Raw genomic sequence first — 21,655 nt, forward strand, 5'->3', positions numbered from 1 at the left:
GACAGATAAGGGAGTCAAGGTTTATGGGGAGGGGGCAGGGAAGTGGAGTTAAGGCTAGGATCAGATCAGCCATGATCTTATTGAATGACAGAGCAGGGGTCAAATGGCCTACTCCTGCTCCTATTTCTTATGTTCTTATGTTAAGAGTAGGAAGGTTATGCTTGAACTGTATAAAACACTAGTTAGGCCACAGCTAGAATACTGCATGCAGTTCTGGCCACCAGATTACAGGAAAGATGTGATTGCACTCGAGAGGGTACAGAGGATATTTATAAGGATCTTGCCTGGACTGGAGAATTTTAGCTATGAGGAAAGATTGGATAGGCTGGGTTTGTTTTCTTTGGAACAGAGGAGGCTGAGGAGAGACCTTATTACGATGTATAAAATTATGAGGGTCCTAGATATAGTGGATACGAAGGACCTATTTCCCTTAGCAGAGGGGTCAACAACCAGGGGGCATAGATTTAAAGTAATTGGTAGGAGGTTTAGAGGGGATTTGAGGGAAATCTTTATCACCCAGAGGGTAGTGGGGGTCTGGAACTCACTGCCTAAAAGGGTGGTAGAGAGAGAAACCCTCACCACATTTAAAAAGTACTTAGATATGTACTTGAAATGCTGTAACCTACAAGGCTACGGGACCAAGAGCTGGAAAGTGGGATTAGGCTAGGTAGCTCTTTGCCGGCCGGCGCAGACACGATGAGTCAAAATGGCCTCCTTCCGTGCTGTAAATTTCTATGATTCTAATATCACCACTTTCAGTTTTTAAGGGGCAACATTGCTCCTGACCACCCTTTTTTTCCTAATGTAACTATAAAAGTTCTTCGTATTGATTTTGATATCCCTTGCAAGTTTCTTTACATACTCTCTTTTTGTAGCTCTCACCATCTGTTTTGTGACCCTTTGGTGTTCTTTGTATCTTCCCTATTCGCCAGGATGTGTGCTATTTTTTGCATTTTTGTATGCCCTTTCCTTTAGTTTTATGCTGTCTCGTACCTCTTTAATTGTCCATGGCTGTTTTTTTTGGCAAGTAGACTCTTGCCCCTCAGTGGTATAAATTGGTATAAAGTGGTATAAATTTAAGGAGCTAGGAGCTAAATTAAAAAGTAGGACCTCAAAAGTAGTAATCTCGGGATTGCTACCAGTGCCACGTGATAGTCAGAGTAGGAATCGCAGGATAGCGCAGATGAATACGTGGCTTGAGCAGTGGTGCAGCAGGGAGGGATTCAAATTCCTGGAGCATTGGGACCGGTTCTGGGGGAGGTGGGACCAGTACAAACCGGATGGTCTGCACCTGGGCAGGACCGGAACCAATGTCCTAGGGGGAGTGTTTGCTAGTGCTGTTGGGGAGGATTTAAACTAATATGGCAGGGGGATGGGAACCAATGCAGGGAGACAGAGGGAAACAAAAAGGAGGCAAAAGCAAAAGACAGAAAGGAGATGAGGAAAAGTGGAGGGCGGAGAAACCCAAGGCAAAGAACAAAAAGGGCCACTGTACAGCAAAATTCTAAAAGGACAAAGGGTGTTAAAAAAACAAGCCTGAAGGCTTTGCGTCTTAATGCAAGGAGTATCCGCAATAAGGTGGATGAACTAATTGTGCAAATAGATGTTAATAAATATGATGTGATTGGGATTACGGAGACGTGGCTCCAGGATGATCAGGGCTGGGAACTCAACATTCAGGGGTATTCAACATTCAGGAAGGATAGAATAAAAGGAAAAGGAGGTGGGGTAGCATTGTTGGTTAAAGAGGAGATTAATGCAATAGTTAGGAAGGACATTAGCTTGGATGATGTGGAATCTATATGGGTAGAGCTGCAGAACACCAAAGGGCAAAAAACGTTAGTAGGAGTTGTGTACAGACCTCCAAACAGTAATAGGGATGTTGGGGAGGGCATCAAACAGGAAATTAGGGGTGCATGCAATAAAGGTGTAGCAGTTATAATGGGTGACTTTAATATGCACATAGATTGGGCTAGCCAAACTGGAAGCAATACGGTGGAGGAGGATTTCCTGGAGTGCATAAGGGATGGTTTTCTAGACCAATATGTCGAGGAACCAACTAGGGGGGAGGCCATCTTAGACTGGGTGTTGTGTAATGAGAGATGATTAATTAGCAATCTCATTGTGCGAGGCCCCTTGGGGAAGAGTGACCATAATATGGTGGAATTCTGCATTAGGATGGAGAATGAAACAGTAAATTCAGAGACCATGGTCCAGAACTTAAAGAAGGCTAACTTTGAAGGTATGAGGCGTGAATTGGCTAGGACAGATTGGCGAATGATACTTAGAGGGTTGACTGTGGATGGGCAATGGCAGACATTTAGAGACCGCATGGATGAATTACAACAATTGTACATTCCTGTCTGGCATAGAAATTAAAAAGGGAAGGTGGCTCAACCGTGGCTATCTAGGGAAATCAGGGATAGTATTAAAGCCAAGGAAGTGGCATACAAATTGGCCAGAAATAGCAGCGAACCTGGGGACAGGGAGAAATTTAGAACTCAGCAAAGGAGGACAAAGGTTTTGATTAGGGCAGGGAAAATGGAGTACGAGAAGAAGCTTGCAGGGAACATTAAGGTGGATTGCAAATGTTTCTATAGGTATGTAAAGAGAAAAAGGTTAGTAAAGACAAACGTAGGTCCCCTGCAGTCAGAATCAGGGGAAGTCATAACGGGGAACAAAGAAATGGCAGACCAATTGAACAAGTACTTTGGTTCGGTATTCACTAAGGAGGATACAAACAACCTTCCGGATATAAAAGGGGTCAGAGGGTCTAGTAAGGAGGGGGAACTGAAGGAAATCTTTATTAGTCGGGAAATTGTGTTGGGGAAATTGATGGGATTGAAGGCCGATAAATCCCCAGGGCCTGATGGACTGCATCCCAGAGTACTTAAGGAGGTGGCCTTGGAAATAGCGGATGCATTGACAGTCATTTTCCAACATTCCATTGACTCTGGATCAGTTCCTATGGAGTGGAGGGTAGCCAATGTAACCCCACTTTTTAAAAAAGGAGAGAGAAAACAGGGAATTATAGACCGGTCAGCCTGACCTCAGTAGTGGGTAAAATGATGGAATCAATTATTAAGGATGTCATAGCAGTGCATCTGGAAAATGGTGACATGATAGGTCCAAGTCAGCATGGATTTGTGAAAGGGAAATCATGCTTGACAAATCTTCTGGAATTTTTTGAGGATGTTTCCAGTAAAGTGGACAAAGGAGAACCAGTTGATGTGGTATATTTGGACTTTCAGAAGGCTTTCGACAAGGTCCCACACAAGAGATTAATGTGCAAAGTTAAAGCACATGGGATTGGGGGTAGTGTGCTGACGTGGATTGAGAACTGGTTGTCAGACAGGAAGCAAAGAGTAGGAGTAAACGGGTACTTTTCAGAATGGCAGGCAGTGACTAGTGGGGTGCCGCAAGGTTCTGTGCTGGGGCCCCAGCTGTTTACATTGTACATTAATGATTTAGACGAGGGGATTAAATGCAGTATCTCCAAATTTGCGGATGACACTAAGTTGGGTGGCAGTGTGAGCTGCGAGGAGGATGCTATTAGGCTGCAGAGTGACTTGGATAGGTTAGGTGAGTGGGCAAATGCATGGCAGATGAAGTATAATGTGATAAATGTGAGGTTATCCACTTTGGTGGTAAAAACAGAGAGACAGACTATTATCTGAATGGTGACAGATTAGGAAAAGGGGAGGTGCAACGAGACCTGGGTGTCATGGTACATCAGTCATTGAAGGTTAGCATGCAGGCACAGCAGGCGGTTAAGAAAGCAAATGGCATGTTGGCCTTCATAGCGAGGGGATTTGAATACAGGGGCAGGGAGGTGTTGCTACAGTTGTACAGGGCCTTGGTGAGGCCACACCTGGAGTATTGTGTACAGTTTTGGTCTCCTAACTTGAGGAAGGACATTCTTGCTATTGAGGGAGTGCAGCGAAGATTCACCAGACTGATTCCCGGGATGGCGGGACTGACCTATCAAGAAAGACTGGATCAACTGGGCTTGTATTCACTGGAGTTCAGAAGAATGAGAGGGGACCTCATAGAAACGTTTAAAATTCTGACGGGTTTAGACAGGTTAGATGCAGGAAGAATGTTCCCAATGTTGGGGAAGTCCAGAACCAGGGGTCACAGTCTGAGGATAAGGGGTAAGCCATTTAGGACCGAGATGAGGAGAAACTTCTTCACCCAGAGAGTGGTGAACCTGTGGAATTCTCTACCACAGAAAGTAGTTGAGGCCAATTCACTAAATATATTCAAAAGGGAGTTAGATGAAGTCCTTACTACTCGGGGGATCAAGGGTTATGGCGAGAAAGCAGGAAGGGGGTACTGAAGTTTCATGTTCAGCCATGAACTCATTGAATGGCGGTGCAGGCTAGAAGGGCTGAATGGCCTGCTCCTGCACCTATTTTCTATGTTTCTATGTTTCTATGTATCACGTTAAATTATTTTTTAAACATTTCCCACTGATCTTCTGTCATTTTACCCATTAACAGGTTTGCCCAGTTTACTTTGGACAGTCTCTGCCTCATCCCGTTGAAGTCGGCCTTACCTAAATCTAGAATCTTGGGATCCATGTTTCCCCAGGAGTTGCTCCTATTTTTTTGGAGCAACTAGTTTTTTTTGGAGTATCTTAAAAATCGCAATTCTCCCCATTTAGTGTGCTCCAGTTCAAGTGAGTTAGTTCTGTTTCTTTTTAGATCAGATTTTTTTTTCCAAAAGGGGACGTTACCAGCCATTTACACCTGTTTTGGCGAATTAAGCAAGTTTAACCAGCAAAAAGTTACTCCAAACTAATTTAGGCCAGCGTACGTGTCCACTTTTGTACGCTCAGAAAAACCTCACGGAGACTTAAGAAATCAGCGCAGGTAGCCAGAGATGGGGGGGGGGGGGGGGGCGGAAGGGAACTGAGAGGATTTTGAGGATTTTTCAAAGCACTAAACACCTTCGCAACAACATTAAAGAAGCATAAGTATATTTAAAGCACTAAACAAAGCAGTACATTTAAAGCACCAAACAAAGCACAAAAATAAGCATTCAATAAAAAATATAAGGAAGCTGAGAGGACCTGCACCAAGACTTACAAAGCACTAAACAAAGCACAAAAAGTAATAAGCAATTGATTAACAAATAAAAAATAGAAGGAACCCTGCACCTAAAGCACCAAGACCAAAGTAATAAGCAATCAATCAATCAATAACAAAAAAAAATAGAAGTCCTACCTTTATGTGAAGGGAAGGCTGGGGGGGGGGGGTAAGAGAGATGGGGGGGGGGGGCGCGGGAAGAGGAGGAAGTACCCTCTTGATCAAATAGTACAAATCCTCTGGAAGGTCTGGAGCCAGTCTCTTGGACTTCAGTATCCGGAGGATCTTGTTCCCAGGAACAAAACGTACCTGGGCAACACCATGGGAATCCCTTTTTTTTGATTCAGTGAGCTTGGATTTTATTGTTTCAAGTTCTGAATCTTTTCAATCTTTTCCGCTTGGAAGGCTGCGCCCATCTTCAGGATCATCGCTGGGGCACAATGAGAAACTCTTGCACAAGCACAGCATTAATTTCATGGAGATCGCCCCAATCCTGCCCCCAAACAGCAGGCAACGTTAAGCAGACGAGCCTGCCCAGGTCCTATCCTACTCATGGCTTGCCCCCAATCTCTTTGCTTTCTTGCTACCCCCGCCCCACCGAACATCTCCGAGACAGAAAGCCGAACAAGAAAGGGAGAAGGAGCTGGCAAAAGTGACCATCAAGGAGGAAGATGTCAAACTCATTATGAACGAGATGGAGATTTCGCGAAGTGCAGCAGAGCGTGATCTCCAGGAGCATCTGGGAAATGTCGTTGAAGCCTTGATTGCTCTCACTGACTGAGGCCATTGAGTGTTCCCAAGGAACACTCGATGGCCTCACTTCGAGAAATCTCCATCTCGTTCATAATGAGTTCGACATCTTCCTTCTTGATGGTCACTTTTGCCAGCTCCTTCTCCCTTTCTTGTTTGGCTTTCTGTTCCCGGGATCTCTGGTCTCCGATGACGGATACTGCCGTCTCCAGGTCCGAACTCAGGATCTCCTTCTCCTCCGCATAGTCAGTCACCTGCTCCAGGAGCGCATTCGGCTAGGGCTGGGGCGGCGTGCTTCGGGCCCCTCCCACACAGCCGGCAGAGATTCGGGGGCAAGGAGCTACTGTACATGCGCGCACACTATAGCACGCATGTGCAGAGGTCCCGCCTCCCACTGGATGTAGGGCGCTACGCCGTGTCCGAAGACATCCTGAGGTGCGCCGTTCTAAGTATCGCGGCAAACTTGGGCCCTTAGTAACTGTTTTGTGTTTCTTCCTTTCAAATGCTACTTTGAACTCGATCATGCTATTGTATAAATGTTCACGCACAGTTGCACAGTTAGGAATAGTGCAATCAAGCAGACGCAACATGGATTCATGAAGGGGAAACAATGTTTAACTAATTTACTGAAATTCTTTAAGGATATAACGAGCATGGTGGATAGAGATGTACCGATGGATGTGGTGTATTTGGATTTCCAAAAGGCATTCGATAAGGTGCCACATAAAAGGTTACTGCAGAAGATAAAGGTATGCGGAGTCAGAGGAAATGTATTAGCATGGATCGAGAATTGGCTAACTAACAGAAAGCAGAGAGTCGGGATAAATGGGTCCTTTTCAGGTTGGCAATCGGTGGTTAGTGGTGTGCCACAGGGATCGGTGCTGGGACCACAACTGTTTACAATATACATAGATGACCTGGAAGAGGGGACAGAGTGTAGTGTAACAAAATTTGCAGATGACACAAAGTGGGTTGTGTAGAGGACACAGAGAGGCTGCAAAGAGATTTAGATAGGTTAAGCGAATGGGCTAAGGTTTGGCAGATGGAATACAATGTCGGAAAATGTGAGGTCATCCACCTTGGAAAATGAAAACAGTAAAAGGGAATATTATTTGAATGGGGAGAAATTACAACATGCTGCGGTGCAGAGGGACCTGGGGGTCCTTGTGCATGAATCCCAAAAAGTTAGTTTGCAGGTGCAGCAGGTAATCAGGAAGGCGAATGGAATGTTGGCCTTCATTGCGAGAGGGATGGAGTACAAAAGCAGGGAGGTCCTGCTGCAACTGTATAGGGTATTGGTGAGGCCGCACCTGGAGTACTGTGTGCAGTTTTGGTCACCTTACTTAAGGAAGGATATACTAGTTTTAGAGGGGGTACAGAGACGATTCACTAGACTGATTCTGGAGATGAGGGGGTTACCTTATGATGATAGATTGAGTAGACTGGGTCTTTACTCGTTGGAGTTCAGAAGGATGAGGAGTGATCTTATAGAAACATTTAAAATAATGAAAGGGAGAGACAAGATGGAGGCAGAGAGGTTGTTTCCAGTGGTCGGGGAGACTAGAACTAGGGGGCACAGCCTCAAAATACGGGGGAGCCAATTTAAAACCGAGTCAAGAAGGAATTTCTTTTCCCAGAGGATTGTGAATCTGTGGAATTCTCTGCCCAAGGAAGCAGTTGAGGCTAGCTCATTGAATGTATTCAAATCACAGATAGATAGATTTTTAACCAATAAGGGAATTAAGGGTTATGGGGAGCGGGCGGGTAAGTGGAGCTGAGTCCACAGCCAGATCGGCCATGATTTTGTTGACTGGTGGAGCAGGCTCGAGGGGCTAGATGGCCTACTCCTGTTCCTAATTCTTATGTTCTTATGTTTAACTAAATCTAGCTCATTACTCATTACTCAGTCGAACATGGCTTGCCCCCTTATTGCCTTTAGGACATATTGTTGTAGAAAACTATCCTGGACACACTCAAGAAATACACTACCTTTCTGACAGGTGCTAGTCTGCTTTTCCCAATCTATATGAAAGTTAAAGTATCCCGTTAAAACCACTCTGCCTTAACTACACACTTATATAATCTCTGCATTTCTACAATCTAACACTTCGGAGTTGCTACCAGAGGGCCACTAGTGTCTTGGAACCTTTCATATTTCTTAATTCAATCCATAAGGCCTCTACTGCCTGCTTACCTCTCATCATTGAAGTGATTTCATCCCTAATCACTGAGGTTACTCCTCTCCCTCTGCCATTTTCCCTATCTGTCCTGTAAATCTTATAACCTGGTATATTTAGTTCCCAGTCCTGACTGTCCTGCAGCCATGCCTCAGTAATGGTTACCATGTCACACCCTCCAAATTGAATTCAAACCTGCAGTTCATTCAATTTATTTCTTATATTCCATGTATCTATATAAATAAAGCATAAAGAAGTGGTAGAAAGTGTAAATTAAAGCAAATATCAAGGGTATTGACATGAGTGTTTGATAAAAGTTTAATGTTAAATTTCCTTTTTTTTTTAAATAGCGCCACGTAAAATGCATTGATTACCACCACTTCTACATCTTGCTCATTATTGCATTCCGAATGACAACTTGCCGTTTCACTTGTTTCATGATGAGTATCAATACATGATGGGACCCATTGGGTGGATGTGCAATTGGTGTATGTGTGGTTGAGGGACTGTTAGTGCCCAAGGGGTGGGGAAGTGCTGGTGGTGGCTTTCATTTGATGTTTGTTCCAGTCACAATAATTAACTGAACCAATTAAATATTGGGAAGACCGAAGCCATTATCTTCACAAACTGCATTCCCTAGAGAACGACTTCATCCCTCTCCCTAGCATTTGTCTGGGCACAGCCTAGGTGTCATATGTGACCCTGAAATCAGCTTCTAGCCACATATCGGTGGCATAACTAAAACCACCTGTTTCCACCTCCATAAAATTGCCCGTCTCCATCCCTGCCTCAGCTCATCTGCTGCTGAAACCCTCATCCATGCCTTCGTTACCTCTAGACTTGACTACTTCAACGCACTCCTAGCTGGCTCATCATCCCCTTTGTCTCTCAAATCTCTTCTATCTTCCACCTTTTCACAGACCTTCCCTTTTGTTTTTTCCAATCCCCACCCCCACCCCCTCTCCTTTTCAGGGACCCAGCACTTCCTTAAGAATCTGTTACATTTCAAACAGTTGCCAGTTCGAACGAAGGATCATCGACCTGAAACGTTAACTGTTTCTCTCTCCACAGATGCTGCCTGACCCGCTGAGATTTCCAGCATTTTCTGTTTTTATTTCAGATTCCAGCATCCGCAGTATTTTGCTTTGTAAATTGATGGTGGTGTAGACTTTCACAATCACTGGTAAGGTGATTGCAGGTCTTCTTCTTGGAGGCTGCAGATATCTGCAACCAACTGGCATGAAAATCTCAGCCTGCAGAAGCACTGCACTTCCAAGAGCTCAAGGAAGCCGAGCCTCTGTCTGTACACCTTGTTACGTGGGTAGAACCTCTTATAATCTCGGCCCCTCTGTTGGTCTCTCTCCTGTGCACCTCTCTCCTCTGCATTTTCTGATCCTACCACAGCATGTGATCACTGCCATGGATGGTGATTCTCTTCCTCTTTTGATGTCATGTTAAAATCATCCATTGCGCCTCCCATCCTGCTGGTGTCTGTCTGATAGCCTCCAAACTTCTCCAAAACCTTTATGCTGACAAGAACTCTCTGTTAAATGTTTTCCAGAGGGAACTGACAAAGCAGCCGGAAGAACTGCGCCTTGATGAGATCGGGCAATCTGAAGTTTAAAGATTCCCATGAATTGCACCCGAAATTCACCTCCTTTTCACAGGCGAGTTTCCCGAGCTGTGGGAAACCCGTGTTGGAGGCGTTAAATCCGTAGGAGAGTAAAATTCATCCAAAAGTCCCTCCTTTGCATGTAATTGAGGTTAAATTGTGTCTTAATTGCACACCCCCCTGCGCTAATGATCGCGCCAACTCCTGCGAGCAGGTTACTCGCACGCAGCCAAACGCCCCTCACTTACTCGGAAGTCGGTACGTTTGAGCCGGATTGTGACCGCGCTTCATTTTTCTCAGATTTTACGTACTCAACCGACCCCAACCCACCCGTTTTTGCCTGTGAAAATTCCCCCATATGTACATATGAAATAGATATCACAAAAGAGTTTAATTGTTGCATTCCTGGGTCCTTGTACTGCATAATTAGATGTAGGGCAGTGGAAGACAACTTCCATAAAATAACTCAGGAGCAACTGGCACCACTATACCAATAATATATCTATAGGTTGCCCTAAATTTGTAACACCTACCATTGACAAAAATTACCATCTTTAAAAAAAAAAGTCAATGTTGAGTTGAATAGAATCTCCTGATCACTTAATATTAAAGAAAAATAACTAGAGGCAATGTGATGGAGCTCAGATTTGATCACCCAGCCAGCCTTATTGCTCTGGGTAGGAATAGCAAGAGGAAAGGCCTTTGCTACAGTGCTATTACATATAGCCAGCTCAAAGCACCATAGGCTGAAGCCTGGAAGCAACTAACATACCTTGCCTCCAATAGTGCATGATGTGGCAAGATCAGGGCATAAGAATTTAAAAATATATATTATTCGTTCTTAGGATGTGGTTGACACTGGCAAGGGAGCATTTATTGCCCATCCCTAGTTGCTGAGAGCATTAAAAGCCAACCATGTAGTGCGGGACTGGAGTTACATGCAAATCAGACTAGCTAGGAGATGGAAGGTTCCCTTCTCTGAAGGACATTAGTGAACTAGTTGAGTTTTTATGACAATCCAGCAGTTTTCCTGTTTTTTCTGGCACTCATCTATAAATTACCAGATTTATTGAATTAATTTTTACAACTTGCTACAGTGGGAATTGAATTCATGGCCTCTGGGTTACTAGTCCAGTATCATAACCACTATAAGAATTAAGAGAAGTCCCAGAGACTAAAGACAGAAAACATTCATCAAATTTGGAAAAAGTCTGACACATATGGACATCATTGAGGTGAGCTTGCAATTAGGCTGTTGAGGAGCTGAAAAGTTGAGGCTTACATAAGAACTAGGAGCAGGAGTAGGCCATTTGCCCCCTTGAGCCTGCTCCACCATTTAATAAGATCATGGCTGATCTGATCATGGACTCAGCTCCACTTCCCTGCCCACTCCCCATAGCCCTTTATTCACTTATCGCTCAAAAATCTGTCTATCTTCGCCTTAAATATATTCAATGACCCAGCCTCCACAACTCTCTGGTGCAGATAATTCAATAGATTTACAACCCTCAGAGAAGAAATTCCTCATCTCAGTTTTAAATGGGCAGCCCCTTATTCTGAGACTATGTCTCCTAGATTTAGTTTTCCCTATGTGGAAATATGCACTCTTCATCCACCTTATCGAGCCCCCTCGTTATCTTCTATGTTTTGATAAGATCACCTCTCATTCTTCTGAACTCCGAGTATAGGCCCAACCTACTTAACCTATCTTCATAAGTCAACATCTCCGGAATCAATCGTGTGAACTTTCTCTGACCAGCCTCCAATGCAAGTATATCCTTCATTAAATACGGAGACCAAAACTGTACGCAGTACTCCAGGTGTGGCCTCACCAATACACTGTACAGTTGTAGCAGGACCTCTCTGCTTTTATACTCTATCCCCCTTGCAATAAAGGCCAATATTCCATTTGCCTTCCAGATTACTTGCTGTACCTGCATAATAACTTTTTGTGTTTCATGCACAAGGACCCCAGGTCCCTCTGTACTGCAGTACTTTGCAATTTTTCTCCATTTAAATTATAATTTATTTTTCTATTTTTTCTGCCAAAGTGGATAACTTCACATTTTCCCACATTATACTCCATCTGCCAAATTTTTGCCCACTCACTTAGCCTATCTATATCCCTTTGTAGATTGTTTTGTGTCCTCACAACTTGCTTTCCCACCCATCTTTGTATCGTCAGCAAACTTGGCTACATTACACTCGGTCCCTTCATCCAAGTCATTAATATAAATTGTAAATAGTTGAGGCCCCAGCACTGATCCCTGCGGCATCTCACTAGTTACTGTTTACTAGTTAGGTTTAGAAAGAAAACTGAAATAAAAATTAACTCAAGATGTTCTCATTCACCAGTCATCTGGCGAATAGCAATCCAAGCAATTGTCTGACTGCACTTGCACCCCACAGATAATGATTACCTCTATTTGTAAGCAAATAACTCATTGCAAATAAACAGAATTGGAGGCTGAGTAATATACAAAGTGTCAATACTGTATTAGCAAGTGAAATTGACAGATATTCTGGTATTATACTATGACCAAAAGCTCCTTACCTTAGAAGCCATTCGGGAGAACCTTTCATTCTGATCCTCTGCAGAAGTCATCTTTTCTTGTCTGACCAAGTCTTGTAGACTCAAATTATCATCATCCTGGAAATACCTAATCCGCTCTCCCTCATGGTGAGTCTCAATCTGAAACGAAGACACCGTTATATTATAATTGCGTAAAATATTACAAAAACACCAAATTTCTAAAAGCCAATAAACTTTAGAAACAATTTTATGGCATTATTTATAATGCTGCAAGCTTCATGCAGGAGGTCTGTGAAGAATGAATCATGGCTTAATGAGAAAAAAGTAGTAACTTTATTTTCTAACTGCCTTTTTAGAGTCAAGACCTCCAGCAACTTTCCGTACTACACTGGTTATCTTCTCCTTTGACTGAATACACTAACCTTCATATAATCTGCAGCAGGTACTTTATAGCACTTATGTACAACAAACCTTACCTTTTTACTTGGACTAAGAGAATATATTAGACATCATCATTATCATAGGCAGTCCCTCAAAATCGAGGAAGATTTGCTTCACTCGAAAAGTGAGTTCTCAGGTGACTGTACAGTCACGGGAATTACAGTCTCCGTCACAGGTGGGACAGACAGTCGTTGAAGGAAAGGGTGGGTTTGCCACAACGCTCCTTCCGCTGTCTGCGCTTGGTTTCTGCATGCTCTCAGCGACGAGACTCGAGGAGCTCAGCGCCCTCCCAGATGCTCTTCCTCCACTTAGGGCAGTCTTGGGCCAGGGATTCCCAGGTGCCGGTAGGGATGTTGTACTTCATCAAGGAGGCTTAGAGGGTGTCCTTGAAACGTTTCCTCTGCCCACCTGGGGCTCGATTGCCATGTAGAGTGCTTGCTTTGGGAATCTCGTGTCGGGCATGTGGACGATGTGGCCTGCCCAACCATTTTGCTACTGAGGGTCCAGTGTATTTTAAGCAGTGTGCTGAAATCCACTTTAAAATTAAATGAACATAAATAAAAAGCCAAAATAACTGCCAAAAACGGTGTACATTTGAAACTTTAACTTGAGTGTTCTTTACTCAGATGCTGAGTATTTCCAGCATTCTCTATTTTTGTTTAAAAATAATTGATTTTATAAACTTCAGACCTTAGTCACACCTTTCATTGTATTCACAGAATGAGGAACAGAGGCAGGTTCACTTTTGGGTCAGACACCTTTCTCAGAGCACTGTGCTGACAATGTCAGGGCCCCCAATGTTGACCTGTTCTTTTTCTCTTCTCATGAATGGTAGATCCATTGTGGCTCACTTGCACTTTCTGTTTGAATTCAATTTCTGCTGTTTATGCAGTTGTTTTCCTTTCATTATACTTTTGCTGTACGTGGACCTTTCATGGTTTTTCACCCCTCTCTCACAATTTACACATTCTTTTATGCATTCTATATATGTCCGCATTATCTCATTGGTGATCTTTCATACACCTATTTTCTATTTAATTGTTTGCAAGTCATTTAATGCATTCACTCTCACTGTGATCCATGTAGCTGTTGGTTCTCTCTGCTTCTGCTCCCCCTCTTTTTGTCCTCAATTTTTACACCCTTACTAAAATGCCCATTTAGCTCTTAGTTTTCAGTCTGATGAAAGGTATAGACAAAAACATTATAACCCATCTCTTCTCTGTACAGGTGCTGACTGACCTGCTGTGTATTTTCTGTTTCTGTTTTAGATTTCCAACATTTGCAGTTTTCTTTTTGATTTATCAATTATTATTGCTAATACATTTTTATATAAGTTATGTTCAAGCTGGAAGAAGCAGCAACAATCTCAAAGAAGTAATACTTACCTGTTCAACTTTACATTCAGCCTCATGGGAATTCTCTTCTATAATGTTTTACGATTGACTGTTTTAGCAATTAACTGATATGGTTAGAATTTTAGCAGCCTCTTGGCCACTATAGCTTTTTCATTAAGAAACATCTTTATTTAGATTAATTTAATACTTACTAACAAATGTCATGCTTTTTATTTAAAGTCACGCTAAATTTCTAGGACAAAGCCATAAATCTATAATATAGTAAAAATCTTATGCCTGTATGCACTTCTTGATAACAAAACTATACTTCCTGTTGTTTTCACTGTTGTCAAATTCAAATTCTTCCAACATAAATGCCTCTGTCCACACTAATAATAGAAACTGCCTATGCTAACTTATCATGCTGTAATTACACACACCTGCCAGTGGCGGTGCTGCAGTGGCTCAGTTTTGCATCTCTCACCTGCTCAACCTATACTGAACAGAAACCCTATGCTGCAACCAGCTCTGCTCCCAAAATGTTTCCAAGTTTTGCTGTAAAATTATAAATAATAAATCAAATTAAGTATTTTACTAAAAGAAATATTATGTTCTAGTTCAATTATCTTCCCAGCCTCTAACCTTGCTTCACCGGAGGACTACATTTGTTTTTGACTTCTTGCATGCAATACCACAATAGATTAACAACTAAGTTATAACATTCTAGCTGAGATCAAGAGGATATTTCATGGCGAGCATTCAATTTGGCATTTGTAACCCCGTTCTAGAAAGTAAGATAAAGTTGTAGTTGACCAAACTCCATTTGTCATTTGTTCTAAAGAGATGCAGAATTCATGAGCAAGATTTGCTGTTGCCAGCAAGAGAATTCTAAGCACCATTTCACTGAATAACCACTGTATTCTGCAGCACAATGAGAATATTTAGACTGACAGATTATAAATATTTAAAATAGTGGAAAGATTTGGGTACCAATGGCACCAGCTGTTCTTATCATTCTCTCCAAGTTTAAGAAATTCAGGTAAACTGAAAGGAACAACACTGATGCCATTCAAACTTCAGTCCGTCAAGCAATAATCAGTACTTTGATTATATAAATTGCAAAGTTTAAGGTTTAACATTAATCGTCTAATTTCTTCACTGAACAGAGTGTCTGGAGTTTATACAGCTTTTCTTTAATTAAAAACACACAAGCTGCCCTGAAATTAATTCGAAGTGGAATCTTGACACTTCTGCTAAGAGCCAAGTCAAGTTCTTGGAAGCAGTTACCTATGTTTTAACCTGAGGTTATGGCTGTTAATAAAACTGAAGGTTATGTAAAATTTACCGTTTTTCTTTTCTTTTTTCCACCTTTATGCATTATGGATTCCGCTGAAGCATCAACAGGCCACACTCTCCCGGACTGATCGGTTCGAACTAGAATCACCTCCTGATTTTCATCTGCAGCCTAGATTAGTTTAAAAAAAATAACCCTTGCATAAATATATACATTGACTGCAAAAATTATCCTGTTTCAACTTTCAAAATCGTTGTGCAATGTAATAAGCAATTGCAATACATATTTTGTGTGCATGCAAGGCAGTTTCAGCATTGGATCAGTATAAAATATGTAATGCAAGTCTGGTACAAAGTTGTCAAACAAATTTGGAGGATAGTCTGAGAGAACTTTTATATTAGTGCTTGGGCTTTAGCAGAACTGCACTGAAAAAAAGACTTGTGGAGATAGAAATTGGTATACTTTGTGCCCATGTTCCGGATGTAAAATGGCCACAAAGCCTAAGAATTTAGCAGTGGGACAGCCTGCACCCAATCTGCAGAGACATTGGTTCCAGAAAATGGGCACAGATTAATTTTTACCCTGTGTTCTCGAGACAAGATCTACCCTTTCAGCTGTATATGTGTGCCACCAGTCTCTGTTCAATGACCAATAAGGAAAGGCCCATGTTACCCATGCCTCCAACGGCTGTTCTCAGGACCCACCAAAAGTAGGTTCCAGATATTGTCCTAAGCTTGAAGTTCACTTTAATAATTTTGTTGGAGTGCGAATGATGTGGGGAATATTGCATGCCTAGCACTGGCAACACACTATCAATACAGCAGTACCTTTACACCACAGCAGCTTCAAACTAGTTGCAATATAAACAAAAGTTTATTTTATGAATGATGATTACTATATGTTCTTGAAGATAAGTAGACAACCTTTTACACTAATTAAAAACTGGAGAGTTCGCTGCAACTAGATAATTTACAAGCAAGATCAAAGTTGAGATGGTTTTATTTAAAATTTTAAAGAATTAGTAAGATTTTCTATTTAATGGGTGTAAAACATATAAAAAATAATCTAATTGCATTTGTGTTATATTCTGGTGAAATGATTATAGAAATACAGAAATATACTTTATCAAGCTTTCTTTTTCCACAGCAAAAAAAATGACTCGTTGCCAATTTCTATTCAGATATAAACATGTTGAACTGTAGTGACATTTGGCAGGTTTCCCCAGTAATTTCCATCTCATACTCAATCACTGTCAAGTTTACTTCAGTTGCGTATCATATTTGATTTATTGTATAAACAAAGTCAGTTGGTTTTCATTCGAATAAAAATAACATTTATCCTACGAACCTGATCTTTGACTCTTAAAAGTTAACGGTTCCATATCTCTACCAAGATCATGCCATACTTCAAAAACAGTGGAAAACTTAAATGAACACAGTCAGAGATGCATATCACACAGTGTCAACAAGGCATGTTGTGCAGTGAAAAGTGTCAGATACATAGAGAAATCTCTACCTTTTTATGGAGATTTATCTATGACAGATCTGCTCGAATTACCAGCAAAACTGTGTGAAGAAGTTCATCTTGACATCACCCCTTAACTGTCTAGCTCTAATTTTAAGGTTATGCCCCCTTGTTCTGGACTGCCTCACCCCGATTTTTCTATCTTAAATTCCTTTATTCATCTTAAACACCTTAATTACATCATCTCTTAATCTTTGATATTTAAGGGAATACAAGCCCAGCCTGTGTAACCTGTCCTCATAATTTAACTCTTTTAGCCCAGGTATCATTCTAGTGAATGTGTGCTGCACCCACTCCAAGGTCAATATATCCTTGTAGCAGGTGAGGCCACAGTTAGGGAATTAGACAGAGTATTATCATTACTTGTTTCTCAATCCACTAAAACATATTAAATAGCATTTTAAAAGTGATCAAGAAGTAAAAATAGATGTTAAATATAGATGAAAGTTTTTTTTTTTAAAAAGTGGGTCAGTAAGGGCTATATGGTGCTGATATGGATATGTCAGAATAGATAACTCACACCATAAATGTTCATGCCGTGTGGAGATGATATAGAAAGCTGTGAAAAAAATTATATTAATGACATTGGGACCACTTTACAAGTCGCAAATCAATTTAGTTCCCATCAACTATTTAAAATGATAAACGTAGAAATCAATTTTATCATTTGCCTAAAATATAGTATAAACAGTGTTCAGTGTAATTCAATGACAAAAGTTTTTCATGGGGAACAGGTATACTTCTGACATCATCAAAACCTTAAAATATTTGCAGCATTGATTTTACTCATAGTATTTCAATTTATGATGACAAGGCATGACAGCTGTTATCAGTTTCTACATGGATAGATGCACTGAGGATCTAAATCAGCTGTCAGTGCTGTCTTACCACATTGTCTGTCCTCTTTGATGCTGTAATATGATTTTGTCCTTGAATCTTCAATTTACGAGCTTTCTCCAATTGAGCCTTAAGTTTTGATGCCAGTTCCTTAAATACAAAAATTAAAAATGTACTGATTAAAACACCCAGGGGCCGAAATTCATCAACTCACCGCCCGCTGCTGCCGACTGCTGCCCACTGCCGCCGACATTGCTCTTGCAGATCCACCCAGTGCCACTTTGGAGGTGGCCTGGAGCAGGCGGGAGGGGAGACCCGGCGGGAACCGTCCGCTGCCGATTGGCGCAACTGACCAAAACGCACTTACAAAAATGTTAATCAAAATGACTTGAGGGAATAGTCATAAAAACAGTTACATTGATGATGTTGGCACTATTATGCAATCTTACATAAGTATTTACTTCCCATTCATATTACATTGACATCCACCTTTTATCACTTTAATCATTCGCCTACAATGTGGTATAAACAGAATATAATATGAATAGGTTCGCTCCATGGTCTGAGCTGAGTTGGCTGGCAATAGGGGTACCACAATTGACCTCAGCATCTGTAGGCTAGAGAGCACAATTCCAGGTCCTGATCACTATCCACTGACCCATGCTGGAAAGAGCACGTGAACTTCCAGAAAGGACAGCTGTGATACAAGTACACCGTCTCGAATCCAGAACTCCGAAAACCAGAATTGTCTGAAAACCGGACATTTTGCACATAGCTGATGGAGTCGTCCAGAATCCGAAGTTCGAATACTGGACATTTTTGAGGCGGCCAAGATGGCGACATCGGACAGCGAGGGAAGAGGAAACCGGTAAAAATCTTAGTGCCGGGAATTGGCAAGCGGCGAGGACTGGAGGAGCGGTCTGAATCGGCGAGGTCCGAAATCCGGCAAAACCCAAAATCTGGTACGGATTCGGTCGAGAATTCTGGATTTCAGACAAGAAAATCAATAGTCTGAAATATGGAATCCACGACCTGATCCGTGCCGGATTTCAGGTTTTGTCAGATTTCGGACTATTGATTTTCTTGTCTGAAATCCGGATAAACCCAAAAACCGGCACGAGGCCGGTCCCGAGGATTTCGGATGGTGTACCTGTATTCTCTATAGATGAATCGCCGTTGACATCAAAAGTTTAGAAGAAAACTCAGAAGAACAACCATCAATTTGCATTTATATAGTGTCTTTAACATAGAAAAATATTGCAAGAAAGTTCATGAAGGAGTAATAGTGGGGAATTTGGATCGTGACCAACAGCATGGCAAAATAAGTGGGTTTTGTGATGGCACCTAAAACTGTGGAGAGAGGAAAGAGACAGAAAGAGTTCCAGAGATTAGGGCTGAGAGAACTGAAAACTCTGGCACTAATAATAGAACAGATATCGGCACATGGCAGGCCAGAGTTACAGGAACAAAGGAATTGGGGAAGAGCATAAGGATGAGGAGGTTACAGTGGCTGTGAACTGATTTGCAGATCAGGATGAGGAGTTTGAAATTGTTACATGGAGGATAGGGAGCCAATGTAAGTCAACAACAACTACAATTGTGTGATTGTGCTCCTTATTCTCAAATCCAAAAGTATAGACTGAACACAAAAGTGGACCCAGCATTGGCCCCACTTCCAAATCTCCTCCAATTCAAGCAACACCACTTCATCCTGACTTTGTTCCCCATCTGCTAGAAATTTTCTTACAAGCCACCTATAAGAGACGTATTGAATGCCTTCTGAAAATCCATATACACTACAACTACTGCAATCTCTTTATCTATCCAATCAATGTCTCCTCTTCAGAAAACTCTATTAAACTTGTCAACCATGACTTGCCTTGAACAAATCCATTCCAGCTGCCCTGGATTAGCCCAAGTGCTTCTAAATGCTAATTTCAGTTTGAATTATAGATTCTAAGGGGGTGAAATTCATTATCACCCCATTTGGGACAGTAACAGTTGGGAGGCGCAAGACTTAGCACCAGGCGCTGAAGTCACGCCCCCTTTCAAAAAATTCAGGTTACCGCCCCCGGAAGGAAGTGGAGCGCTAAATCAAGAGGCCCTTCCCTCACTTAAAGGGAACAGCCCACACTGCATACTCTGCCTGGACCACCATGGAGCGGAGGTGCCGCGTGATCAGCCTGGCACTCAAGCAGAGTGCCTGGCTGAGCGATCGTGGCCAGGACCCCTCGAAGAAAATGGAGCAGCAGCGGGAAAACCAAGGTAAGTATTTTTTGTAATTTCCATCGGCCACCTCGGTCTTTAATGTTTGCCCCGGTAGCGGCCAGCCACCTGATCCGCGCCTCCTGCAGCTGTGGTTCTTGCGCCCGGTGCTGCTGCAGGGGTCGAAAGTGAATTTTGTGGCCGGGATGCTAACGGGATGATGCATGCGGCGATAATGTCACGATCTACAGGTGCAAGAAATCGGGGCGCAAAGCCGCAGTGCCGCCACGAAACTCCCGCCCAATATGTTAGGAGTTATTGCTAGCATCACGCCTGGGCAGTAAGGCATTTACACCCAGTTATAATGGGAGGCACAAATGCATTCAATTTCTAGCCCCAAAAGTACACCCATAACTGACATTAGTCTAACTGGTCTAGGGTTACCGAGTTTATTCTCCTTTCCTTTCTTAAATAAAAGAGTTACACTGGCTATTCTGAAGTCTCACAGCATAATTCACAAATGTAAGGAGAATTGGAGAATTGTGGCCAGGAATTTTGCCGTCTCCTCTCTGACTTCTTTCAATAGCCCAGGCATGCCATCAAGGCTCCATCTTGGGCTTTGCCCATTTCCCTTTTTTTTGTAAAGAACTAATTCCTTTTCTATAGTTATCCCTAGAAATTGTTCCATATCCTTCTCTAGCACACCTACATTATCATTTCCAACAACACCTGCAATATATTTATTTACCATCTCCACCATCCTCCACAATTAGGCTCCTTCCATCATACTACATCTTCATAAAATTCTACACTGTTACTGATATGTCCTTACTACACAGTATAAATGCACATGAGGCCCATGCTTGAGAGATCAGTCTGTGACCTGTCCTTTATTCCTTAGCACTCAAGTGATGAAGGTGGGTGGAGCTTCCCCTTTTATACCTGAAGGTCCAGGTTAGGAGTGTCTCCCAACTAGTGGTCAGTGTTCTCACGGTGTACAACTTAGGTCAGTTTATACATGGGTTACAATGCTGGTTGAATACATGACATCACCTCCCCCCACAAAGTCTTATTGGGATCACAGGTTGAGTCTCTCTGGTGGTTTACGCTCCCTTGTAGAGCGCCTGAGTTGGGGCTCCGGTTGTTGGGCGCTGGCCTGAGTGTCTGCTGTTTGCAGTGCCTCAGGCCTGTCCGGACTGCCCACAGTGACTGGGCTCTCCTCCCTTTGGTTCCGGTGTGCGGTCACCTGTGGTGGAGTGAATTCTATATCGTGTTCTTCCTCTGCTTCTTCTATGGGGTTGCTGAACCTCCTTTTTGTTTGATCCACATGTTTGCGGCAGATTTGCCCATTGGTAAGTTTAACTACCAGAATCCTATTTCCCTCTTTGGCAACCACAGTGCCTGCGAGCCATTTCGGCCCTGCAGCGTAGTTGAGGACAAAAACAGGATCATTTACATCAATACATCGCGCCCTCGCATTCCTGTCATGGTAGTGATATTGTGACTGGCGCCTGCTCTCGACAATTTCTTTCATGGTGGGGTGTATAAGGGATAATCGGGTTTTGAGCGTCCTTTTCATTAGTCGCTCTGCAGGTGGAACCACTGTGAGTGAGTGTGGTCGGGATCTATAGGCCAACAGGAGGCGCAATAAGCGGGTTTGTAGGGAACCCCCTTGGAATCTGAGCATCCCCTGTTTGATTATCTGCACTGCTCGTTCTGCCTGGCCGTTTGAGGCCGGCTTGAACGGTGCCGTTCTAACATGGTTAATTCCATTGCCTGCCATGAAGTCCTGGAATTCAGTGCTTGTGAAGCACGGGCCATTGTCGCTGACCAAGATGTCCGGTAGACCGTGGGCGGC

At 42.6% G+C, this 21,655-nt stretch overlaps 1 protein-coding gene across 1 annotated transcript in view; it reads right to left on the reverse strand.

Annotated features, from left to right (window-relative positions):
* cwf19l2 (CWF19 like cell cycle control factor 2) overlaps positions 1–21,655 on the reverse strand; it is a 265,425-nt gene that overhangs the window by 55,522 nt on the left and 188,248 nt on the right. The window contains exons 10-12 of the mRNA XM_070891309.1: positions 17,644–17,742; positions 15,283–15,402; positions 12,184–12,321 (exon numbers count right to left, since the gene is read on the reverse strand). Coding sequence (XP_070747410.1) covers positions 12,184–12,321; positions 15,283–15,402; positions 17,644–17,742 — 357 coding nt within the window. The remainder of the gene's footprint in view (positions 1–12,183; positions 12,322–15,282; positions 15,403–17,643; positions 17,743–21,655) is intronic.

Source organism: Pristiophorus japonicus, chromosome 10 (genome assembly GCF_044704955.1).
Source record: "Pristiophorus japonicus isolate sPriJap1 chromosome 10, sPriJap1.hap1, whole genome shotgun sequence".
Taxonomy (NCBI): Eukaryota; Metazoa; Chordata; class Chondrichthyes; family Pristiophoridae; genus Pristiophorus; species Pristiophorus japonicus.